The 26391-nt window shown below is 46.1% G+C and overlaps 8 protein-coding genes across 10 annotated transcripts; 3 read left to right on the top strand and 5 right to left on the bottom strand.

The window, feature by feature from the left end:
• The first annotated feature begins 9 nt into the window (after positions 1 to 9).
• BDBG_07043 (3-deoxy-7-phosphoheptulonate synthase) lies at positions 10 to 3473 on the top strand. Of its 3 annotated transcripts, XM_002622486.2 has the most exons (3): positions 10 to 379; positions 449 to 504; positions 630 to 3473. In XM_002622486.2, exons 1-3 carry the CDS (start codon positions 334 to 336, stop codon positions 1674 to 1676), a joined length of 1149 nt encoding a protein of 382 aa, XP_002622532.1. In that variant the 5' UTR covers positions 10 to 333; the 3' UTR covers positions 1677 to 3473. The 3 variants fall into 3 exon arrangements, with proteins under 3 accessions (XP_002622532.1, XP_031579943.1, XP_031579942.1); XM_031722916.1 differs by having other exon boundaries at positions 449 to 2991; XM_031722915.1 differs by having other exon boundaries at positions 10 to 504; positions 630 to 2991.
• On the bottom strand, positions 3086 to 3739 carry BDBG_07042 (uncharacterized protein; the record flags this gene model as incomplete). The annotated part of the gene is made up of 2 exons (XM_002622485.1): positions 3086 to 3254; positions 3375 to 3739. The coding sequence occupies 2 exons, from the start codon at positions 3737 to 3739 to the stop codon at positions 3086 to 3088; spliced, it is 534 nt and encodes a 177-aa protein (XP_002622531.1).
• A 2283-nt stretch (positions 3740 to 6022) lies between these two features.
• Positions 6023 to 6932, bottom strand: BDBG_07041 (uncharacterized protein; the record flags this gene model as incomplete). Its single annotated transcript, XM_002622484.1, has 3 exons — positions 6023 to 6277; positions 6396 to 6438; positions 6517 to 6932. 3 exons carry the CDS (start codon positions 6930 to 6932, stop codon positions 6023 to 6025), a joined length of 714 nt encoding a protein of 237 aa, XP_002622530.1.
• A 265-nt stretch (positions 6933 to 7197) lies between these two features.
• BDBG_07040 (uncharacterized protein) lies at positions 7198 to 9090 on the top strand. The gene is made up of 2 exons (XM_002622483.2): positions 7198 to 7677; positions 7866 to 9090. The coding sequence occupies exons 1-2, from the start codon at positions 7368 to 7370 to the stop codon at positions 8339 to 8341; spliced, it is 786 nt and encodes a 261-aa protein (XP_002622529.1). The 5' UTR covers positions 7198 to 7367; the 3' UTR covers positions 8342 to 9090.
• Positions 9091 to 9651: 561 nt separating this feature from the next.
• Positions 9652 to 11950, bottom strand: BDBG_17540 (uncharacterized protein; the record flags this gene model as incomplete). Its single annotated transcript, XM_031725235.1, has 7 exons — positions 11917 to 11950; positions 11663 to 11858; positions 10746 to 11084; positions 10175 to 10621; positions 10084 to 10126; positions 9893 to 10030; positions 9652 to 9824 (listed from the first exon to the last, which is right to left on the bottom strand). The coding sequence occupies exons 1-7, from the start codon at positions 11922 to 11924 to the stop codon at positions 9652 to 9654; spliced, it is 1344 nt and encodes a 447-aa protein (XP_031579941.1). The 5' UTR covers positions 11925 to 11950.
• A 1529-nt stretch (positions 11951 to 13479) lies between these two features.
• Positions 13480 to 16833, top strand: BDBG_07037 (cytochrome P450 alkane hydroxylase). Its single transcript, XM_002622480.2, has 5 exons — positions 13480 to 14537; positions 14711 to 15109; positions 15184 to 16005; positions 16143 to 16406; positions 16550 to 16833. The coding sequence occupies exons 2-5, from the start codon at positions 14833 to 14835 to the stop codon at positions 16699 to 16701; spliced, it is 1515 nt and encodes a 504-aa protein (XP_002622526.1). The 5' UTR covers positions 13480 to 14537; positions 14711 to 14832; the 3' UTR covers positions 16702 to 16833.
• A 2632-nt stretch (positions 16834 to 19465) lies between these two features.
• On the bottom strand, positions 19466 to 21862 carry BDBG_07036 (hexokinase). Its single transcript, XM_002622479.2, has one exon. The coding sequence runs from the start codon at positions 21627 to 21629 to the stop codon at positions 19848 to 19850; it is 1782 nt and encodes a 593-aa protein (XP_002622525.1). The 5' UTR covers positions 21630 to 21862; the 3' UTR covers positions 19466 to 19847.
• Positions 21863 to 24449: 2587 nt separating this feature from the next.
• On the bottom strand, positions 24450 to 26083 carry BDBG_07035 (uncharacterized protein). Its single transcript, XM_031722914.1, has one exon. It carries the CDS (start codon positions 24963 to 24965, stop codon positions 24567 to 24569), a length of 399 nt encoding a protein of 132 aa, XP_031579940.1. The 5' UTR covers positions 24966 to 26083; the 3' UTR covers positions 24450 to 24566.
• Positions 26084 to 26391: the final 308 nt, after the last annotated feature.

Below are 26391 nucleotides of genomic sequence, written 5' to 3'. Positions count from 1 at the left end.
AAAAAAAGAAGAAAAAAAAAAAAAAAAAAAAACGCTGAGTCATTCGGTCCCGCATCACCGACGGCCAGAACAGAACTTCTTCTACGTAACAAACACCGCAGCAAGGGAAGAGTGACGACAGGACAAGAAACGAAGCTCAATTTTGTGTCTTACCATTTTGCTTCTTAAATACCACGCTGCCCTGCAAGTTAGCTGTGTTTCTTTTCTTTTTTGTGCTCCCTGTTTGATTACTTCTGCCAGAGTTTTAAAAACCCCTGCCGCTCCCCGACCCTCCCTCCCCCTCTCCAGAGCGCTAATTTTACTTCTTCTGTGACCCATTCGCATACCCTCACAATGCCGCTGGTAAAGGCCTCTGTTGAAGTCAACGAAGACACCAGGAGTGAGTCAGGCTTTATATCTTATACTATTAACTTTAAAAATCCCATCATGGAACTGACCGATACGTTAGTCCTGGGATACGACCCCCTCCTCTCTCCTCAATTCCTCCAGACTGAAATCCGTGCTGTGAGTCACACCTGTCTGAAGCTACGGGGATGGCATGTCAATAGAACTATATGTTGCGAGAACATATATATCGAGCAAAAGAAAGTCCAATGGGAAGATTGGACAATATCTGACACTCAATACAGCCAGAATTAGCTATTAAAACCGTACAATCCGGCCGCAACGAGGCCATTGAAATCATTGAACAGCGCGATGACCGCCTCCTCGTTATATGTGGTCCTTGCTCGATTCACGACCCAGATACCGCCCTAGAATATGCCAGACGATTGAAGAATCTCTCCGACAAGCTGAAGGCGGATCTCTGTATCATCATGCGCGCCTATCTCGAGAAGCCCCGTACCACCGTCGGCTGGAAGGGCCTGATCAACGATCCAGATATCGATGAATCCTACAACATCAACAAGGGTCTACGCATCTCAAGAAAGCTCTACGCCGACCTGAACGGCATGGGTATGCCCATCGCCAGCGAAATGCTGGACACAATCTCACCCCAATTCCTCGCAGACCTTATCTCCCTTGGCGCCATTGGCGCCCGAACAACCGAATCGCAACTCCATCGGGAGCTTGCATCGGGCCTCAGCTTCCCCATTGGCTACAAAAATGGCACGGACGGCAACCTGGGTGTCGCCATCGACGCCATTGGCGCCGCCGCAAATCCCCACCATTTCCTCGGTGTCACCAAGCAAGGGTTAGCAGCCATCACAAAGACAAGCGGCAACGAGCACGGCTTCGTGATCCTCCGCGGCGGCTCGAAGGGCACTAACTATGGCCCCGAGAGCATTGAGGCTGCGCGCCAGGATCTGCGCAAGAAGAAGCAGCGCGAGATCGTCATGGTGGACTGCTCGCACGGAAACTCGAAGAAGAACCATCTCAACCAGCCCATTGTTGCTCAGTCCGTTGGTGACCAGCTGCGGAATGGGGAGGAGGCTATCATTGGTGTGATGATCGAGTCGAATATCTATGAGGGGAACCAGAAGGTGCCGCCCGAGGGGCCGTCGGGGCTCGTCAAGGGTGTCAGCATTACTGATGCGTGCATCAATTGGGAAATGACCGTTGATGTGCTTGAGCAGCTTGCCGAGGCTGTACGCGTTCGCAGAGCCGTTCGCGCATCGAAACAGAATGGTGTCGCGAGTAATGGGACGAATGGGAATCATGTCAATGAGTCTTCTTGAGTTTCTTTTCTCTTCTGTTGTCCTTTTTTTTTTTTTTTTTCTCCTTTGCTTTCATCCATTTCTAGAACAAAATAAAACGGGAATGACTTTTGCTGCACTTCATGTTCACTCTCAATTTATAATTTCCCTGTTCAACTCTCCTAAACCATCTTTTGTTTGTCACTTAATCATTTTGATCATTTATCAAAAGTTTCCTTCGGTTCCATCCGGTGCATTTCGTTCTTCAAAAATCAGGTTGCATCGAAATCAAATCGGCCAAGGCATGGGGTGATACAAAACACGATCTTGGGTACAAAGAGGTTATTAGGGAGAACATTTTCATTGTAATCTGTTGTGCTATATATAGCGAATCTTAATTTAATCTCCTTTTTCCTTTTACAATATTTTCGCCTTGCAACCCAACCTCCGCTCATGACTCGCCTCCGATTACTATTTTTGCTTTTCCCTTTCTTTTTTGTCCCTTTCGTTATCTCCTCCGTTCCCTCCGCACACTCTCAAACGAAACATGTAATGAGAATTTCTCGGGTTTTAGATAGTCAGAAGGCAGTGGTGGGTAGAGCAGAGTTTCAACATTTAGTTGGCAATCAAACTCCAATCTGTATGTTCCCTGAGCAATCCTCGGACTCACGTTATCGGAAAAAAATGCTCCTGTCATGCTGGAAGGAGAAGTGAAGTCGCGTTTCCAGTCGCGGCCCCTCTACGGTTTTAACGTTGGGTGTCTACAGAAGCTACGAAATACTAAATTTGCCGGGCTGTGTGTGCTACCTTGAGAATCCTAGAAGGGACATAAATGCATATATCTATGCAGCTGAGTACTCTAGTGCTGAGATTTTTCATTCCTCTTCCAGCGCCCAGCACAGCCTAAGTCATCACCTTCGGATTCAACCGTTCTTCAATGACCTTGCTACGCCAACACAGGCCATATTGGGGAACTCCGGTTCTAGTTTAGCGTTTATTAACTCACCTCGATATGACCTCACATGAATTCCAAGGCGAAATCCTCATGCAGTTACCCCATTCATTTCACGGCTACTTGCTTGGAGTGGTCTTCGCCACTAAGCCCTCCGAAGTAAGCGGAAATGGCCGGGAAATCAACAGCGAATATCTATGTACGGAACTTGGCGATGCGGGTGAAAGAAGACTTACAATTGTTGCATTGGATCGCTATTTATACATCACTATATGGGCCGGAAAACAGCTCGAGAATATGAGAGCGAATGCTATCCCTATTCTAAATCAGGCAGCCAATACAACACCTGGGAGATTGTATATTATACATGATATATCCTATACAAAATCAAGTGATACGCACCGGGCAATCGATATCTACCTTGATTTATATTATATGCCTTTGAAAACTATTATGATAGGCCAAACGACAAGAAAAAGCCCCAGATAACTGATTCAATTCACCGGAATTCCGGTAACACGTAACCACTAGCAAAGGTACCTGGAATGATATCTATCCAGGCAGGGGGCGCGTTTGCATAATACCGATATCTTAGATTTCCAAGCATGGTCTGAAAAACGCTGTACTGAATGAACTCAGCGTTGGCGAAGTCCGATAAAACCGTGGCTCTATAAAGGAAGATGGTTAACAAATATGTCGAGAATAATAATAAGACAAAGAATATCTATAGAACAATTGGAGAACGGAAAGAGAGGAGATATAGATGAAATGAACCCAACCCGACTTACATCCAATACCGACACCCGCCATTATTCACCGAAAATGTATACTTATCCCGTCCCAGAGTAGTGATATAATTAGCAAAATGTCGAACTTCAGAGCCGCGAGAAACAGGCCAGTCCCAATGCATTGTTTTAGGAATTGGCATCTCGTAGGGGTGTTTGGTCCAGTCTAGGATACCCTCTGGCTCACCCCATATGGCTCGCATGTTTATGCGCGTGGAGCCAAGGTTGTTCGGCTTGCATAGGTAGATGGACCAGTGGCCGTAACTGGCGGAGGAGACTTGGCTGAGGTTGTAATGAGCGACGATCCGGATGCGGATGACTGGAGTATTGTCGTTGAAGGGGCTGTAAGCGATTTTGCCAGATGCCATGACTGCTGGTTATCCGTTCACTCCTATTCTCTTGCATCTAGCTTTTTCTCTCTTGTCTTGGTTTTCAGGATTAAGGGTTGGTTGTATTGAAGATGAGTATGTGCAAGATTTCTTGTGAAGTAAAGATTGAGGAAATGTACAAGCACAGCTTGGAGAGGTGATAGGGCTGATTTTATCATAGTTTTTATATACCAAACGGAGGATTAACTTCTGGTCTGGAAGTCATCCCGAGCCTTGAGAGTTTGTCGTTCTGCACGGGACCTTCCATGAAAGCAAGGCCTCTAGCTATCTAGCAGTTTTCTTCTACGAGGAAGAAAGAAACTCTTCTCTCGACGCAAGCTTCCTTTTGTATCAGCCCTCGAAGCATCTAAGAAACGTTGCATCCCGAGCGCATAGGGTTAAAGGTGATGCCGGATTCCTGACGATATAGGAGTATAAAACACTGGAGAATCTCGGAGTATGGTTTTTCGTCTTTCAGATTCGGTGCTGTTTCGTGTAGAAAATATGTCACTGTGACGAGAAACAATGGATAACTCCCCTTTCTGGTGTCCTGATAAGGTTCGTAGCCGGCATAACAAATAAACTCAAATCTTCGCAATGCCTTTGGCGTCTTTGCTCGGGACCAAGCGTGACCTTGGAGACAATGGGAGTCATCGTCGGCTCTTCAACTAGAAATTCAAAAATGCTTGCTGTCCAAACGTCTCTAAGTAGCTATCGGGTAGTTTCGAGCCAAGTGTAGGCGAAACCCAGCTGTGCTGGTTCTTGGAGAGGCTTACTCGATATCCGTCTTTGATGTATTAACGGCGATACGTTTCGTATAGCATTTCGCGCGGACCGCATTTTTCCGGAAATTAAAAAGTACACTGACGCTCCTTTAGATTTAACAGCCACAATAACGGAGAAAAGGTCAATTATACAAGACAAGAAATGATGTCCAGGGGGAAAAAGGCGAAAGATTAATTTTTAGTTTGCTGGTTAGTTTGCTGAATCGAACCCACCAAACCTCTATCACGTAAAACTCGATGGTACATTGCTGAAAAAATAATTCTTTTCCTGGGTGGAAGTGAGTAAGCCCATCTCCCCTCTTTATATCTGGTTAACCACTAAAATATGGCCATCCAATTCCTCGTAGACCTGCCATAGATAGCACATTACGAGTAAAAGGAACTCCTTCACTAATCATGTCAAGTATCTTTCTTCAAAGACAAGCAGGGTGTTTCCACTGCAGTTGGGCATAGAGACCTGAGAAGAGTGAGAGCTGAGTGATTCAAGTTGTATTTAATACATTTATTTGAATGAAGTGTGTAGACCTGTCATAGATAGCATATTATGAGTAAAAGAAACTTCTTCACTAATCATATCAAGTATCTTTCTTCAAAGACAAGCAGGGTGTTTCCATCACAGTTGAGTATAGAGACCTGAGAAGAGTGAGAGCTGAGTAGTTCAAGTTGTGTTTAATACATTCATTCAAATGGAGTGTGTAGACCTGCCATAGATAGCATATTACAAGTAAAAGAAACTTCTTCACTAATCATATCAAGTATCTTTCTTCAAAGACAAGCAGGGTGTTTTCACCACAGTTGAGTATAGAGACCTGAGAAGAGTGAGAGCTGAGTGATTCAAGTTGTGTTTGATACATTTGTTTGAATGAAGTGTGTAGACCTGCCATAGATAGCACATTATGAGTAAAAGGAACTTCTTCACTAATCATGTCAAGTATCTTTCTTCAAAGACAAGCAGGGTGTTTTCACTGCAGTTGGGTATAGAGACCTGAGAAGAGTGAGAGCTGAGTGATTCAAGTTGTGTTTAATACATTCATTTGAATGAAGTGTGTAGACCTGTCATAGATAGCACATTACAAGTAAAAGGAACTCCTTCACTAATCATGTCAAGTATCTTTCTTCAAAGACAAGCAGGGTGTTTTCACCGCAGTTGGGTATAGAGACCTGAGAAGAGTGAGAGCTGAGTGGTTCAAGTTGTGTTTGATACATTCGTTCGAATGGAGTGTGTCGGCCAATGCAATGCGCCAAGCGGATCGATTATTCAAGTTACACAACGCAGTTTGCGCTCTGGGGACACATCCAATGGGCCTCGAATCCAATCCACGACTTCGAACCTGAGAGATGATATAAACAATGCCAAGAATTTTTATTTTGGCGAGATCAAAAATTTCTGACATATGCATATGTAAACTGCTTCCCGGTAGAGGCACCGTATGGTTGTAGCTCTTAAATTTCAAGAGGGCTATGGGTGGACACAGATTTCCCTGGGATATTTCAAGTCTCAATCTTTACAAAGATCTTCCAAGAGCTGCAGCATTCGCAGTTGTAGAGCCTTGAGTTCTTCCGGCTTGAGAGGTTCACTTGAATGTGAATCCGAAACATGATTGGATGACGAAGTGACTAGCTTGTGCGGAGTAGTAAAGAAAGGTATACCCAGGTCGTGCAGTTCCATGTCAAGAGCTTTCGACATGGTTGTTAGGGCCCTGTATACCTTTTTATCGTAGGTGTCAAGTTCGATTTTATCATCTTCAGCGCTCTACATAGAAAGAAGGAGGAATCAGCATTAGAAACTCCTTCAAAGAAAGCCCAAAGCACGGTTTTACCTGCAAAAAGGAGCATCGCGTTTTGTGGGCATGATCGGGGTATGGACATACAGGAGGATTAGAGTCTTTCGACACAGCCCCGCCAACTGAACGTCTAGGAACGAGAGTTATCAAACTATTCTCAGAAGCATCATTTCAATAAAGCGGAGTGGATTAGAATTCCTGAGCTTACAAGACATCATCAAGCTGTTTCCTCTTCGCTTCCCGGCCTGCCTGCTTTGATAGCAATGCCTGCCTGCCCTCCCACCATTGTTTCTCATGGTCATGCTGCGTGCGAATCATCTTCTTAATCTTGGACTGGGTTGCTTCATTTTGCGCCACGGTTTTCATGACATATTTCAATGCCGCGGGCCAGGTGGTTATTGTGGACGGGTCAGGTAGATTGGGCGGCTGGTTCGGATGAAAAGGGTTCTGTTCCAGGGGAGAATGTCTAGAGGTTGGAATTGCTCTAGCATTCAGGCTATGATTCGAGCTCCCGACTGGAGGATTATGAACTCTAGATTGATCGACAGTACCTGGCGCATAGGCTGAAAGTGTCCTCAGAACTGAAGCGAGATCCGGGACAACGTCGTTTGATGGAGCTGCCATTGCATGTGATGGTAGTTGTTGTGATGATAAAAACTATAGCAGAGCAAATCAGATAAGATCCCTCAACCGCTCCTCAAAATCGCTCCCTTGTATCTCTACTTTGCGCTTTCTCTTATGTTGCTTGTAGAACTCGTGTCGTCCTAACTATAACTTAGATAAGTGTACGGAGTACCTCTAGGTTTCAATGGCAGTTTACGCGCTAGTCCCTATTTGGTCCCGAGTCTTGGCTGACCGTGCGTTCTCATGCGAAAAATTTCCCTAAGCTGCGAACAACATCCAGACACCTCAGATCAACAACCCTAGACAGCTACGAGCCCAGCCTTTATCACTACTCAATGGGATATACTCTGCCGTAGTCTGCATTGCCAGTGTTATTTTGAAAGCTCCATATCCCCCTCCCACGGGCCAATTGGCCTAGCTACCCCTCCTTTGACCATGTCTCGTTCCGCAGCAGACGCAACCCGTTTCACAGCGACGGGCCCCTATGCGTCCTCGAAACCGTCAGTAGCAAACTCCGGCACTTCAAGGTCGGCGGGCGCAGGAACTAGCTCATCTACGACGACCGGATCGGGCCCCGGGGGCAAACAAGAGACTCCCAAGCAGAAAGTCGAACGGCTACGCGCTCAGGCTCGTGCGGCGCGATATGCGAAGGCCTTTACCCCGATGGATCGGGTTATGTCAAAGGGGCGGGTATGGGCCGACCGTGCACACAAGGTTACAGTTTATACTCTTATAACTGCATCTGGTAGGTTAATTTCCTTTTTCCCCGATCAACCGGTCGCGTGATTTAAATTTTACCGTTTCCATGATGGATGGTTTTTATCAGGATTGGAAAATGGGAAATTGGAATGATACTTCATTTGCTACTCCCGTTCACTTGTTCTCTATCCTTGGATGCAGGGTTCTAACTCGACGGTTATCTATCAAATTTAGGTCTCGCTGCCGCCCTCACCATCTACTCAGCAACCTCGCTGATACTTTACAATCGCCGCCAAAAGCAACTGTGGATTGATAAAGAATTAGACAAGCTCCTGGAGGCAAAAAAAGCATATGTCGCAGGCAATCCCACAGTAGAGCAGCTTAAATTATTGGAACAAGAGAAGCAGGCGGATATGGAAAGGAGACAAAAGGAGGAATTGAAAAAGCAAACGATGTTTTACAAGGGAAAGGAATGGCTATTCGGAGGACTTAAAAATGAAGACGGTACAAGTGCTGAACTCAAAGGTAACGACGAAGTTGCCAATGCGAGACCAAGCGTGCTTGAAGCTGTGAATGCTAGCAGAGTGGAAAACGCTGCGCCATTCGAGCAAGGTCCCAACCCCGGTGAGCCCGGCCAATTAGAACCGAAGGTAGATGAAGCGTCAAACCAACCGAAGAAGAGTTGGACGAGCTGGATAACAGGACGGTAGAAACGGTGTGAAACCCAGTGCGAAGTCGCCATCTTTCAGCAATTTTCCAGCCCAAATTGCGACATGAGAAGGCAGATCTTCCTCAATTTATACTTTCATTTTTCCATTTATTTGCATGTGTTATATACCTGTTTTACTTGGCCTTTCTCTTCCACCTGGTCTCATTGGGATGGAATCTTCACTGTACATTTTATCAGCATTGTCTTATTTTTGGGGCCATTTTCAGGTGTTCTTTGGTGAATACATATTGCTATTTTCCTCTCCATTATGTACGATCATCTCTCGCACCCATCTCCTCGGAATATAGATATACAGAGTTGCAGAAACTCTGAATTTCACTTGGCGTTTATCCGCGATTTGAGCCCTTACTGCAATCACTCCCTGTGTCTTGGTGTGGCGAATGGTGTTTAGGGCGGAACCTCGCAACTCAACTCTAGTCAGATAACTCGGATCCATGTGGAAATGTCCGCTATTATTGCTCATTTATAGGGAATTAATTGTTTGAGTTAATTGAGCCTGTGTACTCGATGTAGCGAGACTGTCGACCTGTGATACATGCTTTTAGTTGAGAATGGTGCAACCTATTCTTCTACTGCACTATATGATACTGCTCAAAACCTATGCAACAGGTTCTCAGATGAATTTGTCATGTCAAGGTTTAGAACAACACACGCGGTATCCCAAGGCCGCGGTGACGACCGGGTTCACCCATTGCTGTCCTGATTGACCTGTTTCAGAACTAGAGTGTAAGGAATACTCAGGCGCAACCAACTCTACGCTCTGCGAGGGTCTTGAAGGCCGGAAGAGGCTAGAGAATAAATCGCCAATACGGAATTCTTAGAATTCTTAAAATTCATGGTTGTCTTCATTGCACACAGGCTATATGGAGAGAGGTTTGTATCGGAAGTGCTAAGACAAGCCCTACGTAGCGAACTAAAACAAGAACAGGCGCACTGGAGATATGAGTAAATGTTGAACTTTGTTGGCCAAATCACATAACTGGAGGAGGTCCGGTTTCAGGTCTTTGGAGTGGGATGAATAAGGGAGAAATGCTCTACCATATATGAGCCTTGGCAGAGTGAATCTGTAAGAAAACTCTCTGCGACGCGTGTAGGAAAGCAACATTTAAAGAGAGCAAACCAGGTATGCTATTTTGCTAGCTTAATATGAGAAGGATATTGCTTCGCTGGATGTGCAGCTCCGCTTTCAACTAGATTCCGCCCGTTCACCCTGGTAGTGCTTTCCCCCTCTCACCGGATGTTTGACGTCCCACTCATCATAGCTAAAAACATGCAAGTATGATGCTCATTTCAACAAGTGTTAGGGTTCGGGCAACGCAGTTTCTCGGCCCGTGTTCTAAAGGGACGCCAGGCGCCGGGTGAAGGGTGTAACTCATGGTCAGGGAGAACGAGCCAACGTTCCGGTAAGAAAGCACCGGGTTTCACCCAGTACTTTCTGAAGTTTGCATTTCGACGTGCAGGATCTATAGGATAGCATCGTCGGTTGAGCAAACGTTGCCTGCATCATCTGTTACACTGATGCCCCGCTTACACGCACGGGTAGCACCTGCAGGTGGGAAAAGACGCCTCGATTCTCTAATGACGGCAAGTGTGTATTGTAGGCTGTTTATCACGCGAGGATTTCCCCTGATGACGATGGCTGTAGCAGCTGCATTGGGACCTAGTGCCACTAGATCTGCCTTAGCATGCCGTCTGTTAGAGCATTATAGCCTCCTTGAGTACCTAACGATAAGGAAGCTTTCAGTTTCTTGCAAATCCCTAGACACTGCTAAGTTCGAGGAAGATATGAATGGATAAATAAAAACACGCCTACAGGCTTGTTTTCCCAATTATATCGATCGTGAAACGAAGCGTGATCGGATCCAAAAAGCACATATCTCCGGTCTCCGCTAAAGGTTTCGGCGTAGACTAATACCTCTTCCACCATGCAAGGCACAAGAGAGATGACTCGGTCACGGTGAAATGCTTTGTTATAGATTCCACGCCATGGCTTCCATTCTTTTTCATCCATGTCTAAAATGGTGGGACCGCCGGTAGTAGGTTTGAGGTAACGACACAGTTGTTTAGGACGGTTAGATGTAAGCCTGGGGTTTTGTTGGGTAATCTCCATACCGATCGTAGGTGAGACTACAATAACGAACAAACCGCTCATCGGCCAGCGGTCCATGTAGAAGCCCCCCGTCTCGTAGAATTGCTCTCGAGCAATCGTTGCGAGGCCAAACTGATAGTGGGCATCTCTTGGCAAGCCGGTCAAAAATGTCTTTGAGATAAAAAGAGATGGCCAAATCGAAACGAATGGCCTGGAACCACGGGCTTAGAGTAGTTTAGCTATGCTCTTGAGTAGCAGAAAATATGAACATGAAAATCAACGGGTGGGAGTTTACCAGACTGCTTCTTCGACGGTCAATTAGCAGCATGCGCGCATGGTACAGCTTCACAAAGAAAGTGCCAATGACGATTGCTAGCCCCACCAGCACAACACTTGCGAGGCCGAGTAAGTATGTCGAGTGAGTATATCCGGGCATGTTTGCCTTGCTGAAAGGCTCGATAGTTGGGCCCGTTTCTGCTCGTTGTCCTCCTGTCGAAGTCCAGCTCGAGTGGGGCAGCAAGTCAAGGTCAAATGGCCGAACGTTGCCGAGGGAAGGATGGGTAAAAACCCGCCTTGAGCAATGTCTGTTGTAGAGTATGAAGCTGAAATGCGGGGTCCTGAACTGGACATGGGTCTGTCCAACATATATACTGTGTGAGCCCCTTGAACTGAGTCACCTTCAGTTGGGGTCCTCCTTATGCCAAAACGGACCTTGTCCAGCAATGAGACAGCTGGTTTTCTAACCCTTGAAATTACCATTCAGGGCGCTGTGAGGAATTTCTCTCTCTCTCTCTCTCTCTGCAAATCAGCAAATATCTGCGGGTCTCACCGGTCAATGACAGTTGGGCTGGTTAGATGGAATAACAATTGATAGAATGATAAAAAGAGCTAAGTTAACATCTCACATAGGGAACAAGAACAAGGGAAGATGCACAGCTCTAATAGGCATCCTGTTCATAATGTTGCCTGGGCCTGTCAGTGCAATTGGCGGGTAGCACTGCTTAGTTGGCATCTAATGAGCCGGCATTCATCTTTAAAACCGTCTTCCGTGCAGTCTTCATTAGCCGCTTTCCATATCTTGAAGGTGTTCGGGAGGATGTTGCGTAGGATAGAAAATCTTTCCGTAAAAGTCTCTAGGTCAAGTTATATACCAACCTGTGTTCTCCTTATATTACACCAAAGTCCCATGAGTTGTACAGCTAAATAGCATACACCCATATCCAGCAGACCCTGGTCAAGTTTCGCGCCATCATTCAGGCGCTCACCAGGGTCCAATGTTAATAACATCTCATTCCAGAAATCCATTTGAGAAAGTTTCCAGGTGTAGGGGTTTAAAAGCGACAACGACGTGTCAGCATGCCTTAACCTAGACACCCAGTACAATTCCACACTGTCTAATGCCTGTTGCCTAAAAGTCATTGGAAATCGGGCACATTTCTGTGAAATTGCGGTCACGCTCTACCTACTTGTGCATTCCAAATTCCCAATACTCTCCGGCTTCTGGTATCCAGCCATCCGGCCCATGAGCCTACGCATCGACATGTAGCAGAGGGCTGCTTGTAGGTGGCCAATGGCTCCGCCTTTTCTGCTGCAGTCAGCTAGACGACAGTGAGTCCGACCGTAACAGAGGAGAAAGTCCCATTGTTTTTAGGGCTGATATCGGAGAGAACAGGATCCAAAAATCGAGGGTGGTAAAACACTTAACTAGATAGAGGTCAGCTTTCTCTTTTCAGCCAAAAATACAATTGATCCATTGAGCCCCACGAGAAGATGTAAGCTCAGGGTGTATTTCAACCAGTAGTTTCTCGTAGTTAAGCCACAGGAAACCGAAAATAGGTAGTTCGCACGTCGTTATTACTTATTAGAAATCGAGAGATAAATGTTTCGTGCTTATGAAGGGGCAGATTGATCATGATTAGAAAGAATGATGACATACCTCAACCTCAGCCAGATACAATATATCGTTGACTGTGCCAGATTTATACTGCTCATAATTAGCTCAAGTAGCTGGTCAAACACAACTTTTTAACCAGCCCTGAGCCAGATAACCTCATTATTTACGTAAAGAGAAAATGCGTCGGCCACCGACTCACTCACCGAGTGAGTAAAATGCTAACAACCCAAAGCCGTCCCCAACAGAACCTCACGAGAAGAAAAGTAGAAGGTTAGCAAGTGCTGGCTTGTAGTTATCCGTAATAGATTCGTATTCGGAAAAATGAAACATATCTCAAGTCTAGGTCGAACCAAAGGCGCTATATTTCTTTCTTTCTTTCTTTCTCTCTCTCTCTCTCTCTCTTTTTTTTTTAGAAAAGAGCATTCTTCAAGGATGATTAGGTTTTGGGGATGACTGTATTGGTACTCCATCCTTAACCTATTCGATTCCCATGTTTCCTTAACTCCGTTTTAGAGGGTAATCGACGCTCTTGATGATGTGTTCCTTTCATTAACGACTCATCAGAGAACAGAGTATCTTTGTGCAAGATCAAACCATTGTAGGAAGCCCAGTCGGCGCCTCCGGTTCGGGAGAGTCCGCAATCTCGAAAGAAAGGTTCCCCAGGCTCCTGGGTTCGCTAGCAGGCGCATTATTCCCAAAGAACCAGATCCAACGCAACCCTGATGTAAAGATGCCTATCCAATAGGTGACCCCATACGCAGCGTAAATCCAGTCAGTTGGCCATCCCGCAGCTGTTGAGCTGGTGGGCCGAGGTAGATGAGGAGTTAAATATGCACATAATTATTTGAACGATCGTGTCAACCGCTGAAACTTGCATGGTTTGAACTGATTCGGGGTAGTTATTCAGGAGGGTTCTCAACCAATGGTAGCTAGCTAGTTCGACATAGCCCCCAGACAAGCGTCAATCCTGTCAGGGAATTTTATGCCCTCTTCACGGAGATACTCGTTGTACAGTCTGTAGTTACAGCCCCGGTAATTTGGGAATAGAGTTAGCGTAACTATGCTGTTAGCGGTAGTGGCTTGGCTGGGTTAAGCTTAACCTCTCGTGAATCGTGTGGATGAGCGAGATGTGTTCTCCTATTGCTCGATTCACACATCAACTAACGGTTGCATAACGAGAGCATCGTATCAAAATGAGCAAAGAGCTCTCCCGATCGTGTTCCCTTGAAACCGAGGTTCCATCGTTAAAAGGGATAACTATCCAAGAATAGCCTCTAAGCCTAGCATTCTGACTGCGAAACTAGAAAATATCCGCGGTTTTTTCCCCTCTTACTCGCCGACCTTCCGGGTAGTTAACTAATATCTTTCTTCCTTTTTCATGTGCGACCTGATGTTGGCAACTCGGATACTTGGACTCGGCGTGCGGGGTGACTTTTACCCCATTATTGCACCTTAAAAAGAGCGCCGGTTGATCGCCTTGGTGGAGCACTTCTTCGGGCAAGGACACGCGGGGGAATTTCCAAGAAATGAAATCATTTGCTTGCTTGCAAGTTGCCCCCCGTGTTAGCCAGAGTGGTCATCATGTCTGGAAGCCCACGCGAGGTGGCGCTGTCTAGCTGGGGCCGACCACCAACCAGACGACTTAGGCGGGCAGCAAAAGCGTCGAATTTCTAGAAAAACTAGTTACTTTGCCCCGGAAATGTCTAGATGGGATTCGCTGAACCACTGCTGCTGTGGTGCATGGCATGGACAAATACGCCGAGCCCGTTCCCCGCCCACGCATGCAATCCCAGGCCGGCAAATCGATATCGAACCTAGGTTGTTTTGACGCTGCTGTCGCCGGTTGGGTTGTGTGCTTTGAGCGTCCGGCGAGTCTGTTGGTAGAGTACCTACATAGTAACTTATGTAGCAAACTCTATGCGCAGATCGAACCGCTAAACTTAGGTATCGCCCGCTGCGGGTTGGCTGGACCAATGTGCATTATTCCCCAAGCATCGTCTGGGGCCCAAAATTCCCGGAAATAGAGCATGAATCCCACATTTCTTTGGCCTTTTTCCAGTTCTGCTCAAAAATTATCAGTCTAGATATCTACATAGCTCGCTTTGTGGAGGTACTATAAATATATCCTGGAGCTTCCTCCTTGTTGTTCCTCAACGCCGCATCGCTTTGGTTGACGTTGATTGATTAAACAAAGTAAGTAATGAGCCCTATCATGCCCTGCAACAATGCCCTTTGATGGTGTTTCTTTGGTTTAACTATTCATTTGTTGCGGATGTGTGTCCCTGTACATGTACATGTACATGTATGTATGTATGTCAGAGTATGCAACGTTGGAAAGATCACCACTTACACAGCTCGTCTCACAGTAAATCTATAACCGTGCACTCGGCCCTGGATCGAGGGGTCTATCAAACAGCGATTCGGTGCACAGAACAGCAGATTTCCGTACAATCGCGCAATCGTACAATCTTGCGCGACAACATCCACAATGTTGTCCTTGATACACCTCCTATTCGGAGGTCTGGCCTTCTTCGGCCTATATCAAATACACCTTTACTTAACCGTTGGTGCTGCTCGCCGTAAACTAGCCAAGGAGAATGCATGCAGACCACCTCCTGCATATCCACACAAAGATCCTATTCTTGGACTGGATCTCGCTATTAAAGCTAGCAGACATAAGAAGAAGAATATCCTCCTCCAAGAAGCCCAGAAACGCTTCAAGACTGTTGGAAATACCTACTCGCTGAACAGTATCGGAATACCCGGTAAGTCCTATTGCCACAAATATGTATCCTATAGTTATCTAGGTTATTCATAGCATCTAACTCTCTTTGTAAAGCAATTTCTACTTGCGAACCTGAGAACATTAAGACCGTATTATCCCTCAAGTTCGCAGATTACCATATCAACGCCCTTAGAAAACAGGCTTTCCATGGCGTTTTTGGCCATGGCATATTCACCACAGACGGTCCCCAATGGGAGCACTCGAGAACCATGCTGCGTCCAAATTTCAACCGCGCTCAGGTCGCTGACCTTGCTATTTTCGAACGACATATCCAAAGCCTTATCCAGGTGGTCCCGACCGATGGATCTACCGTTGACCTCCAGCCACTGTTCTTTCACCTGACCGTAGATACTGCAACCGAGTTCTTGTTCGGAGAGTCGGCTGACACTCTTCATAAAAGTACTAGTCCTCTCACCGGAGAAAATTTCGGCGAGGCCTTCACGTACTGCACGACAGAAATTGGCAACTCCCTACGATTCGGACTCCTCGACAGATATTTCAAGACCGACAAACGCTTTGAAAGGGATCAGAAGCTGATTCATGATTTTGCGGATCGGTATGTGATGAAGGCGCTTGAGCATTTCAGGGATGAAAAGGCAGGACGCCTCCCTGTACAGGAAAAGGGCCGCTACGTATTCCTGCAAGAACTGGCGAAGCAGACTCAAGACCCTATTGCTCTCCGTTCCGAAACCCTGAACATCTTGCTTGCGGGCCGCGATACCACAGCGAGTCTTCTAGCGAATGTCTGGAACATCATTTCCAAACGCCCAGATGTGTGGAGCAAACTCCGCGTGGAAGTTGACGAACTCAACGGAAGAAAGCCTACATTCGAAGAAATGAAAAATATGAAATATCTCAAATACGTGCTTAACGAAGGTGAGTCTCGCGCAAAAATTCCTATACCAAGCAAACCCTTTATAAACCCCCTGCCAAACCCATCCCCCCCCCCCCCCAAACCTTTTTTTTTTTTTTTTCTTTTTTGCCACCTAACATTTTTCCCCGCCCCTTCCCAGCTCTCCGACTCTGGCCCGTCGTCCCATTTAACGCCCGCGCCGCCATCCGCGACACTATCCTCCCCCGTGGTGGTGGACTGGACGGCAAATCGCCGATTCTTGTCAAAAAGGGCACGACGCTCGCCTACAGCGTCTACAGCATGCATAGACGCGAAGACATCTATGGGCCCGACGCTGCTGAATTCAAACCGGAGCGATGGGAATCATTAAGGCCTGGGTGGGAGTATTTGCCGTTTAATGGTGGGCCGAGGATTTGTCTTGGTCGTAAGTTTTCTACCTTCCTTCCTCACTAACACCCCCATTTTGCGCTTTGAAAACCCCCTGCCATCCATCCGTTCACCCGAATGCTTCTTTCAATGTGATGGGCTTTTTCAAAACCCCCCTTTCTAACAAACCAAAAAATATAGAACAATTCGCCCTCGCAGAAGCATCATACACCACAATCCGGCTAATGCAGCATTTCCGCTCTATCGAATCGCGCGATCCAGAGCCATGGGCTGAGTGGATCACCATCACATGTGCCAGCCACCATGGTGCTAAGGTTTCACTGAAGCAATGAAATGGGAAATGGGAAATGGGAAATGAAATGATCTGATGCTTTGTTCTTTATGTGTTAGAAGGAAGTGATATTTTTTTACATGCTAAATGTTGATTCATTATTATCATTATTATTATTATTATTTTTTCCCCCTCCATGAATATGAATTTAACAATAGATGAAGTGTTATCAAAACTATATTCTTTTAATATGAAAAAGCATGATATCTGTTTCTTTTTCTTTTTCTATCTGTTCACTCACTCACTCACATCTCTATTAACTAGATATCAACTCTAAAAATTGTCTATGAGCTCAACTCATAGACAATGTGGCGGAAGCCCCTGGCTTCCACCCCCTACCTAACCTTCCGCTCCACCCTCTCTGCCCCATTCCTTCCTTCTTCCGCCCACACTTAGGGCCCTATTATCTTCTTTCCTATTGTAACCCCGCGATCGCTACTTCTATGATTGCAACTTGCAATCGCTCCTTCTATGATCGCAATGGGCATGTTTACTTGTATATATCAGAGGGCGTACCCCCCCTATCTTAGAGAAATGAGACATGAATATATCTATCTACCCACTTTGCTATATGCACCCAGGCGCACGCCTCAAACAAGCCCTCTATTCAAAGCTCAATTCAGACTTAAGAAAGTCAAAGTACTTCGTCAAACTTTGCTCAGATTCGTCTATTGTCAAATTTATCAATTATTCAATTGAGTTTTACAGAGAGAGATATTTATCTCTTGCAATCTATGAGAGATGAGAACTGATGAATGAGTACACATGTGTCTGTATAATCTCTTTTCAGCTGATCAGGTCTTTTTGCAGATATTTTTTAAGATTTAACAGATGGATGAATGAATAAATAAATGAATAAAAACAGTGCAATCAGAGAAATTTTAATAAATGAGTTAACTCTCAAGTATATATATACTCATCAGGTTTCAGTTAAAAGAAATAAGAATATCTATTAAAGAAAAGTTTTAAATTACATGAACAGTGATCAGTGAAAGAATAATAATATTAATACTCTCTAACATCAATCAATATATAGATAGTAATTATAGTTTACACACATTGTCAGTACTAAGTTAATCTACACTCTGCTATATACTGTACAATATTTACAAAATACACTGCTCCTTCAGTCTTTAACTGAAAGCTGAAGACAGACTTAAGTGTATATACAGCTCTTCTCTCTCTTCACACAGAGTTCTCTATTTAATTAAACAACTGTGTTATGTTCTATTCTCTTCTCAGCCATGACTATCTACTATCACTACTACTACTACTCACACCAATTCAGAATGAAGAGAGACTGAGTTTATCTCATTTTATTTCATTTTATTTCAATGCAAAAAGCAGGGGGGAAATGTAAATAATAATAATAAGAAGAAGAAGAAGAATAAGAATAAGTAAGAATAAGAATAAGAATAAGAATAATCTCTCTATTTATTATAGAGAAACCAACTTTTTCATGCAAAAAATGCTGTAATGTGACAAAATATTTGAATGCTTCAGCTCATACAGCTCAGATCAATCTTGGAAATCTTCATTCTTTTTTCCATTCTGCTCTTTTCATACATTCTCTACAGTATTTACATTTCTTATACTCTTCTCTATGTTCATTTTTTGATCTCTGTGTTCATGGCATGTGCTGCTAAATGCCCTGTAACATGATCTCATGTGATGTCATGTGCACTTCTTTGAATTCATGAATGGGATTGAACAGCCAGCTCTGCAGCCTATACAGCTCTGATTAATCTGATAATGGTGATAGAGGTGATATGGGGTGGAAGAGAGTGGTGGAGGCGGTAGAGGCGGTGGTGGTGGAAGGGGTGGAAGTGGTTGTAAGGGTGGAAGGAGTGGTAAGGGGGGTAGGGGTAGAGGGTGGAACTGGTAGCAGGGGCTGCGCAAGCAGCAAAGCGAGTGTAAGCGAGCGTTTGATGCTTTGTAATAATAATAATAACAATAATAATAATGACAATAGCAGCAGCAATAGCAACAGAAGAAAAATCAATAGTTTTTAATTGATGTGGTTAGAATCAGAGCTTGTTATATTTCTACTAAATTAGCAATCAGTGAAGTGAGACAGAGTAAAAGTGGAAAAACAAGTCAGAACACCTGTATGTAATAAAACCTATTGAATATAAAAGAAATAAGTAAGGAGAGAGAACAAAGAAAGAAAGAAAGAAAGAAAGAAAAAGAGAATAAAATGCACGACACAGCCAGAGAAATAAGAACTTCATGTATTTATTTCTTTTCTCTCTTTCTTTCTTTCTTTCTTTAGAAATCCGACTAATGCAATTGATAGCAAGTAAAACACAAGTGAAACAGGTACAGAAATCCAGAGTTGAAATAACACATAAACCACAGAAGGTAAAAGGTAGAAAAGAGATATGTATGTTTCATGCAATTCCAGCCCGTCCGGGGTCCCGCCTGAAGAGGGAAAAAAAAAAAAAAAAAAAAAAAAAACCAGTGAATTAAACACTGACACTCACATTTTTGTTTTGCAGATGCAACTGGACATGTGAGAAGTGAAACATAATGAGGTAGAAGTGAAAGGTAACAGTGTATGATGCAACAAAGGAGGGAGAAGAGAAGAAGGTATGTATAGCTACGGAAAATAGAATGGTGGGGGACGATGATGAGGACGGGATTGGCTGCGAGGTTCAGCAAAACCGGGACAAACTGGGGTGATAAAATAATAGGCTACTGGGGTTGAGAATTGAGATGTAGAAAAAGAAGAATATAAGATAAATATATACAATACATAAAAAATATCTGAATCGCTCTCGACAAGAAAATGTGGGGGTGTGGGCCGTGGGGGCCGTGGGGGTAAGGGAGGTGTAGAGTAAGGGGGGATTGCCTACAAAAATCAGAATTAAAATCAAGGCGATAGAGAAGGAGGAAGTTGGTTGGTAAAAAACACAATCCTCAACCTGGTCTTGGTATTGATCTGAATTCATCATTTTAGAGTACGTTCCCATCCTGACTAGATGAAGGGGCTAAAGGGGGAGAAAAAAAGGGTGTGAAAAAAAGGGTGTGAAAAAAAGGGTGTGAAAAAAAGGAGGTGTGTTTTCTTTTCGAAAAGAAGAAACTCTCTAATAATAAAAATGATCTCAAATGAAAACAAAATAGCAAAAACGCAAGAACGCAAAAAGTCTAATGTTCTGAAACAGCAACAGCAACCGCAACCGCAGCACCAAAGATAGCGCTCTCATTGGCTCTTTCAAGCGTGATGGATGGCGACGAAGTTATTACAGTGGTGATTGCCTGCTTGGAAGGTGATGTTGTGGCTGAGTCTGGTGGGGAGATGGGGCGGGAGGGCTGTGAAGGATCTCGTTCGAGAGTCAGGTCGTTGAGGAATTGTTGGCACTGGTCATGGAAACCCGGGTATTTGTTGATGACGGAACCGTCGCAAGCGATCGTGACGTTGTAGTCGCTGGTGGCGGTGGCAGTGGTCGTGCTGGTGGTGTTGGTGTTGTTGGTGCGCTTCTTGTTTAGGTCGGATGGCATCTCTGAATTGACATCGCCGTTGCCGTTGTCGTTTGATGTAGAGGAGGATGTGACGGAGTCTGGCGTTGGCGGGAGGGCGGGAGCTTCGCTAGAATTTCGTAGACACCATAAGGCATGGATGGCTGCGGCGAGATAGGCGGCTGCTCTTCGTGTGACGGAGGTGCATATTTGTTTAAGGAATAAGAGGTCCGCTTGAGATGGGGCAGTGGCGAAAGTATGGTGTTTTTGGAGGTAGGCGGATGAAGACGCTAAGGAGGGAGAGGTGTCTGCTTGGATGAACGCGGCGATGCTGGTGTCGAACGTGTATGGGACTTGGAGGGATTCTGGAAGAGTACCTCCAAACAGGCCTGCTGTCTTCACCGCTTCGGCTGCGATGAGACGCACGATCTCGCCGAGATATCGCCCTGTGCACATATATTCCAGGGGTTGGTAATCAGGCTTTATATGTGTCTGGTTGAGGACATCATCCCATCTCGTAGTTGGCAAAACCCCACCACCGCCAAACATGCTGAGCTCGGTGTTGACAATGACATGATCCGCTTGAGCAAACCATTCAGCTGGCCGAGTTCCAAACTTGTCCAGCCCTATGGCATGGACTGGGTAATGGATGGCAGCATTGGTACCAGTTCCCAATATCAAAGAGACTCGGGTCGATGTGTCCTCGTATGCCCGCGAGAGGAGTGTCGAGGAGCTATCATTAATGATCGCGTCAATGCGAACATTAAGATTCCGCTGCCTACAAGCCTCCATAATCAACTCGCTCAGGTCGTCACCCACAGTGCCGTTAGAACACAGGAATCCCTTCCCCATTGCAATGACACGCCCACTACGTATCGAGGTTTGGTCGATCGGGAACGACCACGATAGTCCCATTGGCAAGGGTTCCGATTCCATACCATACTTCTCCTCGCCGGCACTTAACATCTCCTCGATCTTTCCCGCCATCCATACAAAGAAAGCCTTCCCCTCCAGCTTCTTCACAGTCTCATCAATCACAGAAGAAGTCATACGCACAATCCTCATTTTCCCACCTCCTGAAAGTTCAACAAGGGCAACTCGGAAAGTCGAACCTCCTAGATCCATGGCGATGTACGTTCCGGACTCCTTTCCAGTGGGTAGCGTATGGTTGAACGATGGCAACATGCAGACTGGACTAGTCTTCGCACCTATGTCGATCTGAGCTCGGATCTTTTTCGACATGGAGAGCAGGTTCGAAACGCCCAGGTGTCCTGTGAAAAGGCGATCCACCTCTTGCGACAAATCATCGAGCGACCGGCGGCGTCGTTTGGAGCTGCTGAAGGACTCTTGCCTCGCGACGGATGCATCCCCTGCCCGCGAAGGGATCATCATCATGCGCTTCAAGAGCGTCATGATGTTGTGGAAGAAGGCCCGCATGCGGCGGTTCATCTTTGCAAGTGCGTCTGCCATCGTGGGAAAAAGAGGTATATTGGTATGCCCTCCAATGGCACTCTTTAGTTGAAGGAATGAGGGTTGAGATAGATGATCGATAAGTGGCACTGGGTGTATATTATTTTATATACTGGATGCAAGCCGGAGAACGGATTTCCAAAAGGGCCACGATAAGAGCTCAGGTACAGCTCATATAACCAGTTTCAAAAGCCTGAACACATTTTTCTGCCCTCAAGATCAGCTTTTGGTTTTTGTTGGGCGTATAAATGAACGACCTTTGGCACTCGTGAAACGGGTGGCTGTCGTCAAGCGCGGTTGTTATGCCTTTTAAAGAATGTCTCAAGCAACAACAGCACTGTAACGCGGAGGATGAAGATGGGCGGGGAGATATAATTATTATTAAAGAGAGCGGAACAAAAGGCGGGACAAATAAGGCGATACTCTATCCGGATGTAGCAGTAGTTTCTCGAACCGCGGGAAGGGGCGGAGTGGCTCGTAGATATATACTATAGAAACGCCTGAGGAAGAGCAGATTTCTAAAGTTGTATCTGGGAGTACCTTGCAGCGGCCTTTCGAGTGGTTGAACCCAGGTAGGTAGGTACCTGATACCTTCCAGAAGAGTAAAGGTCCCCCTGCCAGCCCTTCTATTTTTTCCCGCCAAATATGCGCAGCGACTTTTTTTTTTGAAAATAAAAATAAAAAGGGAAGTACAAATTTAAACCAGCCAGCAACGACAGTCGAGTGCGACAGTGAAGTCGGATTTTCTGGGCAATAAAAATAAAACGTCGACAGGCAGCGTTGCAGGCGCTATTTGCTCCGCTTTGCCTGGTTTATGCTGTTTATTTTGGCCCTTTGTATCGCGCGCTCCTTCCGGAATTTACCTTTCCTGCTTGGCACTGGCACTGGCCTTGTTTCTGTTTCGACGGGGCTCTTCTGTATGCCTCCCTTTGTGTATCTTATGTTATTGTTGTACTCCTTCCCCCCCCCCCCGCAGGAAACCCAACGATTTGATCTTTGGCCCGGCAATCCCTTCACCACTGGGATGCGACTATCCACCCTGAAGGGGATCAGGAGGCGGGAGAGTTACTGAATTGAGTCACCTCTAAGTCTCAGATCGCATAAAATAGGCAAAGGTAAAAACGATAGCTGAAGAAAGTAAAAATCGAAAAATCAAATCAAATCAAATCGACAAAAATAGAAAATTTCCCCCAGAAAACAAAAAAAAGGGGAGAGAGAGGAGAGAGTACCCAGTCTGGCAAACCCGGAGAAAAGTGCGTGGAGGAGGGACACGAGCAACCCCGATCTATTAGGCTGGGGAAGGTGGCTTTCTGACGGTGGTACCTGGGGGTGAAACGATGCGCGCACACTACTGCGGAGGCACCGGACGTACCGCAACAGGTTTCTCTGGACAGGGAAAAGACAGACCTGCCGAATTTCCTGCCTGGGGGTTCGGCGAGAGAGGCACAGGCTGGACAGGAGGGATAGCTACTGTATCAACGAAAGGGCTCCGGGATCACTCGGTCCCAGGAACAGCTCCATGTGCCAGCTGTGTTGGCAGAGGATTAGCGGTGCTAGAGAGCAGTTTGATTTGGGGGGGAGATTTCGAGTGTTCGTTAACTATTGTCGATTTGGAACAAGTTCTGAAGTAGGAAGCTTGTCGCGTTGGAGTCACACAGGTGACAGCAAGCAAGCTGCCTGCGGGTTGATGCTCGCGTTGGTAGCGGGAGCTTTGGGCTTCCCACCGCAACAGCGTCATGCGGCGGGGTGGAGCGAGGCTAAAAGAAGGTGACATCCAGGGTGGAATCCGTGGTGACTCTCTATTCTGAACCCTCGTCCAGGGTTGAATTCAGGCTGAAAGGACACACTCCCTACTACTGGCGACAGCGTGGTGGATGTACCTGTTGATTGCGTGCATACTATGGTACTGGGGATTGGGAAGACAGCCGGGACCAAGCAACCCAGGATGTCGGAGACAAGCTGATAGCGGGCCTCCGAAACATTCGAGCCACCGCCACGGGAATCGGCAATTATACAAGGGGGGGGGGGATTCACGGGTGTGTGGGATCGCCTCGTTGTAACGTTCCTGGTCACCTATCCAGGTATCCCAGGGTCCAGCAGCAGTCAACTTCGCTGGCGGGGAGGGGGAGGGTGGGAGGTTAGGAGGAGATTGGGAGATTGGGAGAGAAGATGTGTGTGGGCTCGCTCTGACTTCCTTCTCTGCAACGCTCCGGCCGGGCGGGTCCCAGGTTGGCCACTACTACTAGGCAGCGAGTGGCAGCCACTAACGAGATAACTAGTAGTTAGTACGCAGCGTAGTTACAACGTACACGCAACGTACTGACGGGGGCCTCGAGATATGAGATAACTATCTCTGCTCGATGGGATCAGGTCTAACACACAGCTTCTTTCTTCTTTCTTCTTTCTTCTTTCTTCTTACCTTCCCACCCACACCCCCCCCCCCTTTACAATACCGACAATACCTGGACAGCTGGGAAACTGTCTGATACGTTGTAATCGCAGAACCCGTATCGTATTAATCTGACCGCGGGCTGTATCGAGCGCGTATTTGATATGTTTTGGTACTGTGTCTCGCACAGACCATGTCCCTAGGTTACCCGTGGACAGTGCAATGTGTAGTTAACTAGTAACCTAACAGGTTCCTTATGTACAGTACACCGGACATTACTTTGTAAATATATTCCCAATGCGGACTGGACTCCCTCTTCTTTCTTCCGCATATCATATCAATATCTCCTTCATTATTCTTGTCAGACTACGGAGTACATTACATGTACTCCGTAATGTACTCCGTAATCAATCTCCCATGGCATGGCAAATGCTCTCTCCAATTCCTCTCCCTTGCCTTGCTGTTTCCTGCCAAGCTCGACCCCCCAACCCCAAACCAAGTCCGCCAACGCGCTAATGCGCCAATGCGCCATCTGAAAGCTCTTATCCTTAGTGGCAATGTAACGTTGCTCCCAAGCGTGCAACCTTGTTCTGCGACCAACTCGCTTGATCGACGACCACTTCTAAGCACAGGCCCTGATTCCAAACCGCCACGTCCTTTCCTGCCTTTGACCTGACCTTTTTGTTGGCCGCCCTCCTCCTCATGCTGGTCTTGTTGGCGAGCAGACCCTTGGAGAGAGAAGCCAGCTTGCAAATCTTGATCTTTGAACGGAGGAAGAAAAACAAACAACGGTGTTGTGCATGAATGACCGCAGGGACTACGGAGTACGGAGTACAGTAGTTACTAGAACTGGGAATTGAGGTTCCTGCTCCCCATACTCCGGACTTGGCTCCTTGATGTTTCGGCGCGTTTAATAGTTCTTCTACTTTAGGCTTAGATTCCACCATTTAGCGCCGTCAATGCTTGACTCGAAGCGTGGTTTAATCCATTCGAGTCAAAATGTCGTGCCACAGGATGGTGTGTGCTTGCTCCCAGGAACTGGCCAGCAGAGGATGATAGACGATCTGGAAAATCACTGTGAGACAAACAGACATTTGTTGGAAGGGAATAGAGAGATTTTGAACCAGCCAGTCAGTCCCTGGATCTTCAACCAAAAAGATCCCAAGCTGTCCAAATGCAGGCCGTTTCTAAACAAGGATGGGGCTTGGCAGAACACCAATACGGGGAGTACGCTTCCAAAACCCCGTCGCTGCATAGCTCTCTACCTTGGGGAAACATATATTCCGCCGATAAGTTCAATGACATTTTGCAAGTCAGCCTTTGAAGGGATATTCAAATATTTTCTCAGCGTTGGTTATTATCTGCCAGGTTCCCATCCGGGCGTTTTATACCTATTTTGTGACCGACAAAACTTGCAAAATCTAGCAAAAGATCGGCAGGTACAAAACTTTGTTACCACCAGAGATCATCTTGAAACCAATGATGGGCAGCAAGTTGTTACACCCAAAGCTTGTGTTTCACAGACCCCCATGGCTTACCAGCGTATTTTCTTCTCCCTGATTAGAGTTTCAGCCGATGATACACCTCTCTATCAATATTTTGAACTAACTAGAAGCCCAGTTCAGTCAGAGGAGTGAAAAACAACACCGCGTTGGCGGGGAAGGAGCACGAATGACCTCAAGTTTTTCACTCCCTTGCCGTGTCCCAATTTGGCTTTCAGGGAGAAATGAATTTCTTTGCAACCTCAAGCCATGTTTTTACCGACGTTACCTTATTTGCGCGAGTTCAACGAAGCGGCGTTGACGGCCAAGAGCGTATGGCATAATGTCGAGAATGAGTAACAACCGAGGCTGGATATCACACGTGAAAGGGACAATCTGGCCTGGCAGCAGTTCGTTCATTTCAATAATACATACATGATGACCAACAGGCTGCTCGACAAGAGGGATCTATAAGGGGCTCTGCAGGGAGCCTCTTTTGTTCCCCTGTGAAACGTAACTCCCGGCTAACAACAAACGGCAAAGGGGGGAAACATGGTTATTCACTTCATTTATGGACTTCCCGACTGGACAGGAAGATGGAAGATTGAGAATAAAAATAGAAAATGTTTGATAACTCTCTGTCTGTTTCGTTTGCTCCCTCCCAAAGCTGCAATTAAAATTGCCAAGGCCCGAGCTTTGCTGGAAAGGGTTTAACTACCGTCAAGGGGCGCGTATGCCTGAATCTTTAGTTACCCCACGGAGTAAGAGTCCCACCTGCAACCCACCCGTACCGTACCTACCTAGGGAGAGAATTTCATTTTCTGGGGTAAAGGGGGTCCAAACCAGGATGGCCAGAAGGCGCATTTCTATGCCAAGCTTTGAAGGGAGCATG

Source organism: Blastomyces gilchristii (assembly GCF_000003855.2).
Source record: "Blastomyces gilchristii SLH14081 genomic scaffold supercont1.17, whole genome shotgun sequence".
Lineage (NCBI taxonomy): Eukaryota > Fungi > Ascomycota > Eurotiomycetes > Onygenales > Ajellomycetaceae > Blastomyces > Blastomyces gilchristii.
This window is presented reverse-complemented; position numbering and strand designations above follow the sequence as displayed.

Bases quoted from the DNA above. Each gene is read 5' to 3' on its own strand.
- BDBG_07043 (XM_031722915.1), top strand. From the start codon at position 334: ATGCCGCTGGTAAAGGCCTCTGTTGAAGTCAACGAAGACACCAGGAGT. The intron at 505-629 runs GTGAGTCACACC...CACTCAATACAG, and splicing joins TCCAGACTGAAATCCGTGCT to CCAGAATTAGCTATTAAAAC.
- BDBG_07040 (XM_002622483.2), top strand. From the start codon at position 7,368: ATGTCTCGTTCCGCAGCAGACGCAACCCGTTTCACAGCGACGGGCCCC. The intron at 7,678-7,865 runs GTAGGTTAATTT...TATCAAATTTAG, and splicing joins TACTCTTATAACTGCATCTG to GTCTCGCTGCCGCCCTCACC.
- BDBG_07037 (XM_002622480.2), top strand. From the start codon at position 14,833: ATGTTGTCCTTGATACACCTCCTATTCGGAGGTCTGGCCTTCTTCGGC. The intron at 15,110-15,183 runs GTAAGTCCTATT...CTCTTTGTAAAG, and splicing joins GAACAGTATCGGAATACCCG to CAATTTCTACTTGCGAACCT. The intron at 16,006-16,142 runs GTGAGTCTCGCG...GCCCCTTCCCAG, and splicing joins CAAATACGTGCTTAACGAAG to CTCTCCGACTCTGGCCCGTC.
- BDBG_07036 (XM_002622479.2), bottom strand. From the start codon at position 21,629: ATGGCAGACGCACTTGCAAAGATGAACCGCCGCATGCGGGCCTTCTTC.
- BDBG_07035 (XM_031722914.1), bottom strand. From the start codon at position 24,965: ATGGTGGAATCTAAGCCTAAAGTAGAAGAACTATTAAACGCGCCGAAA.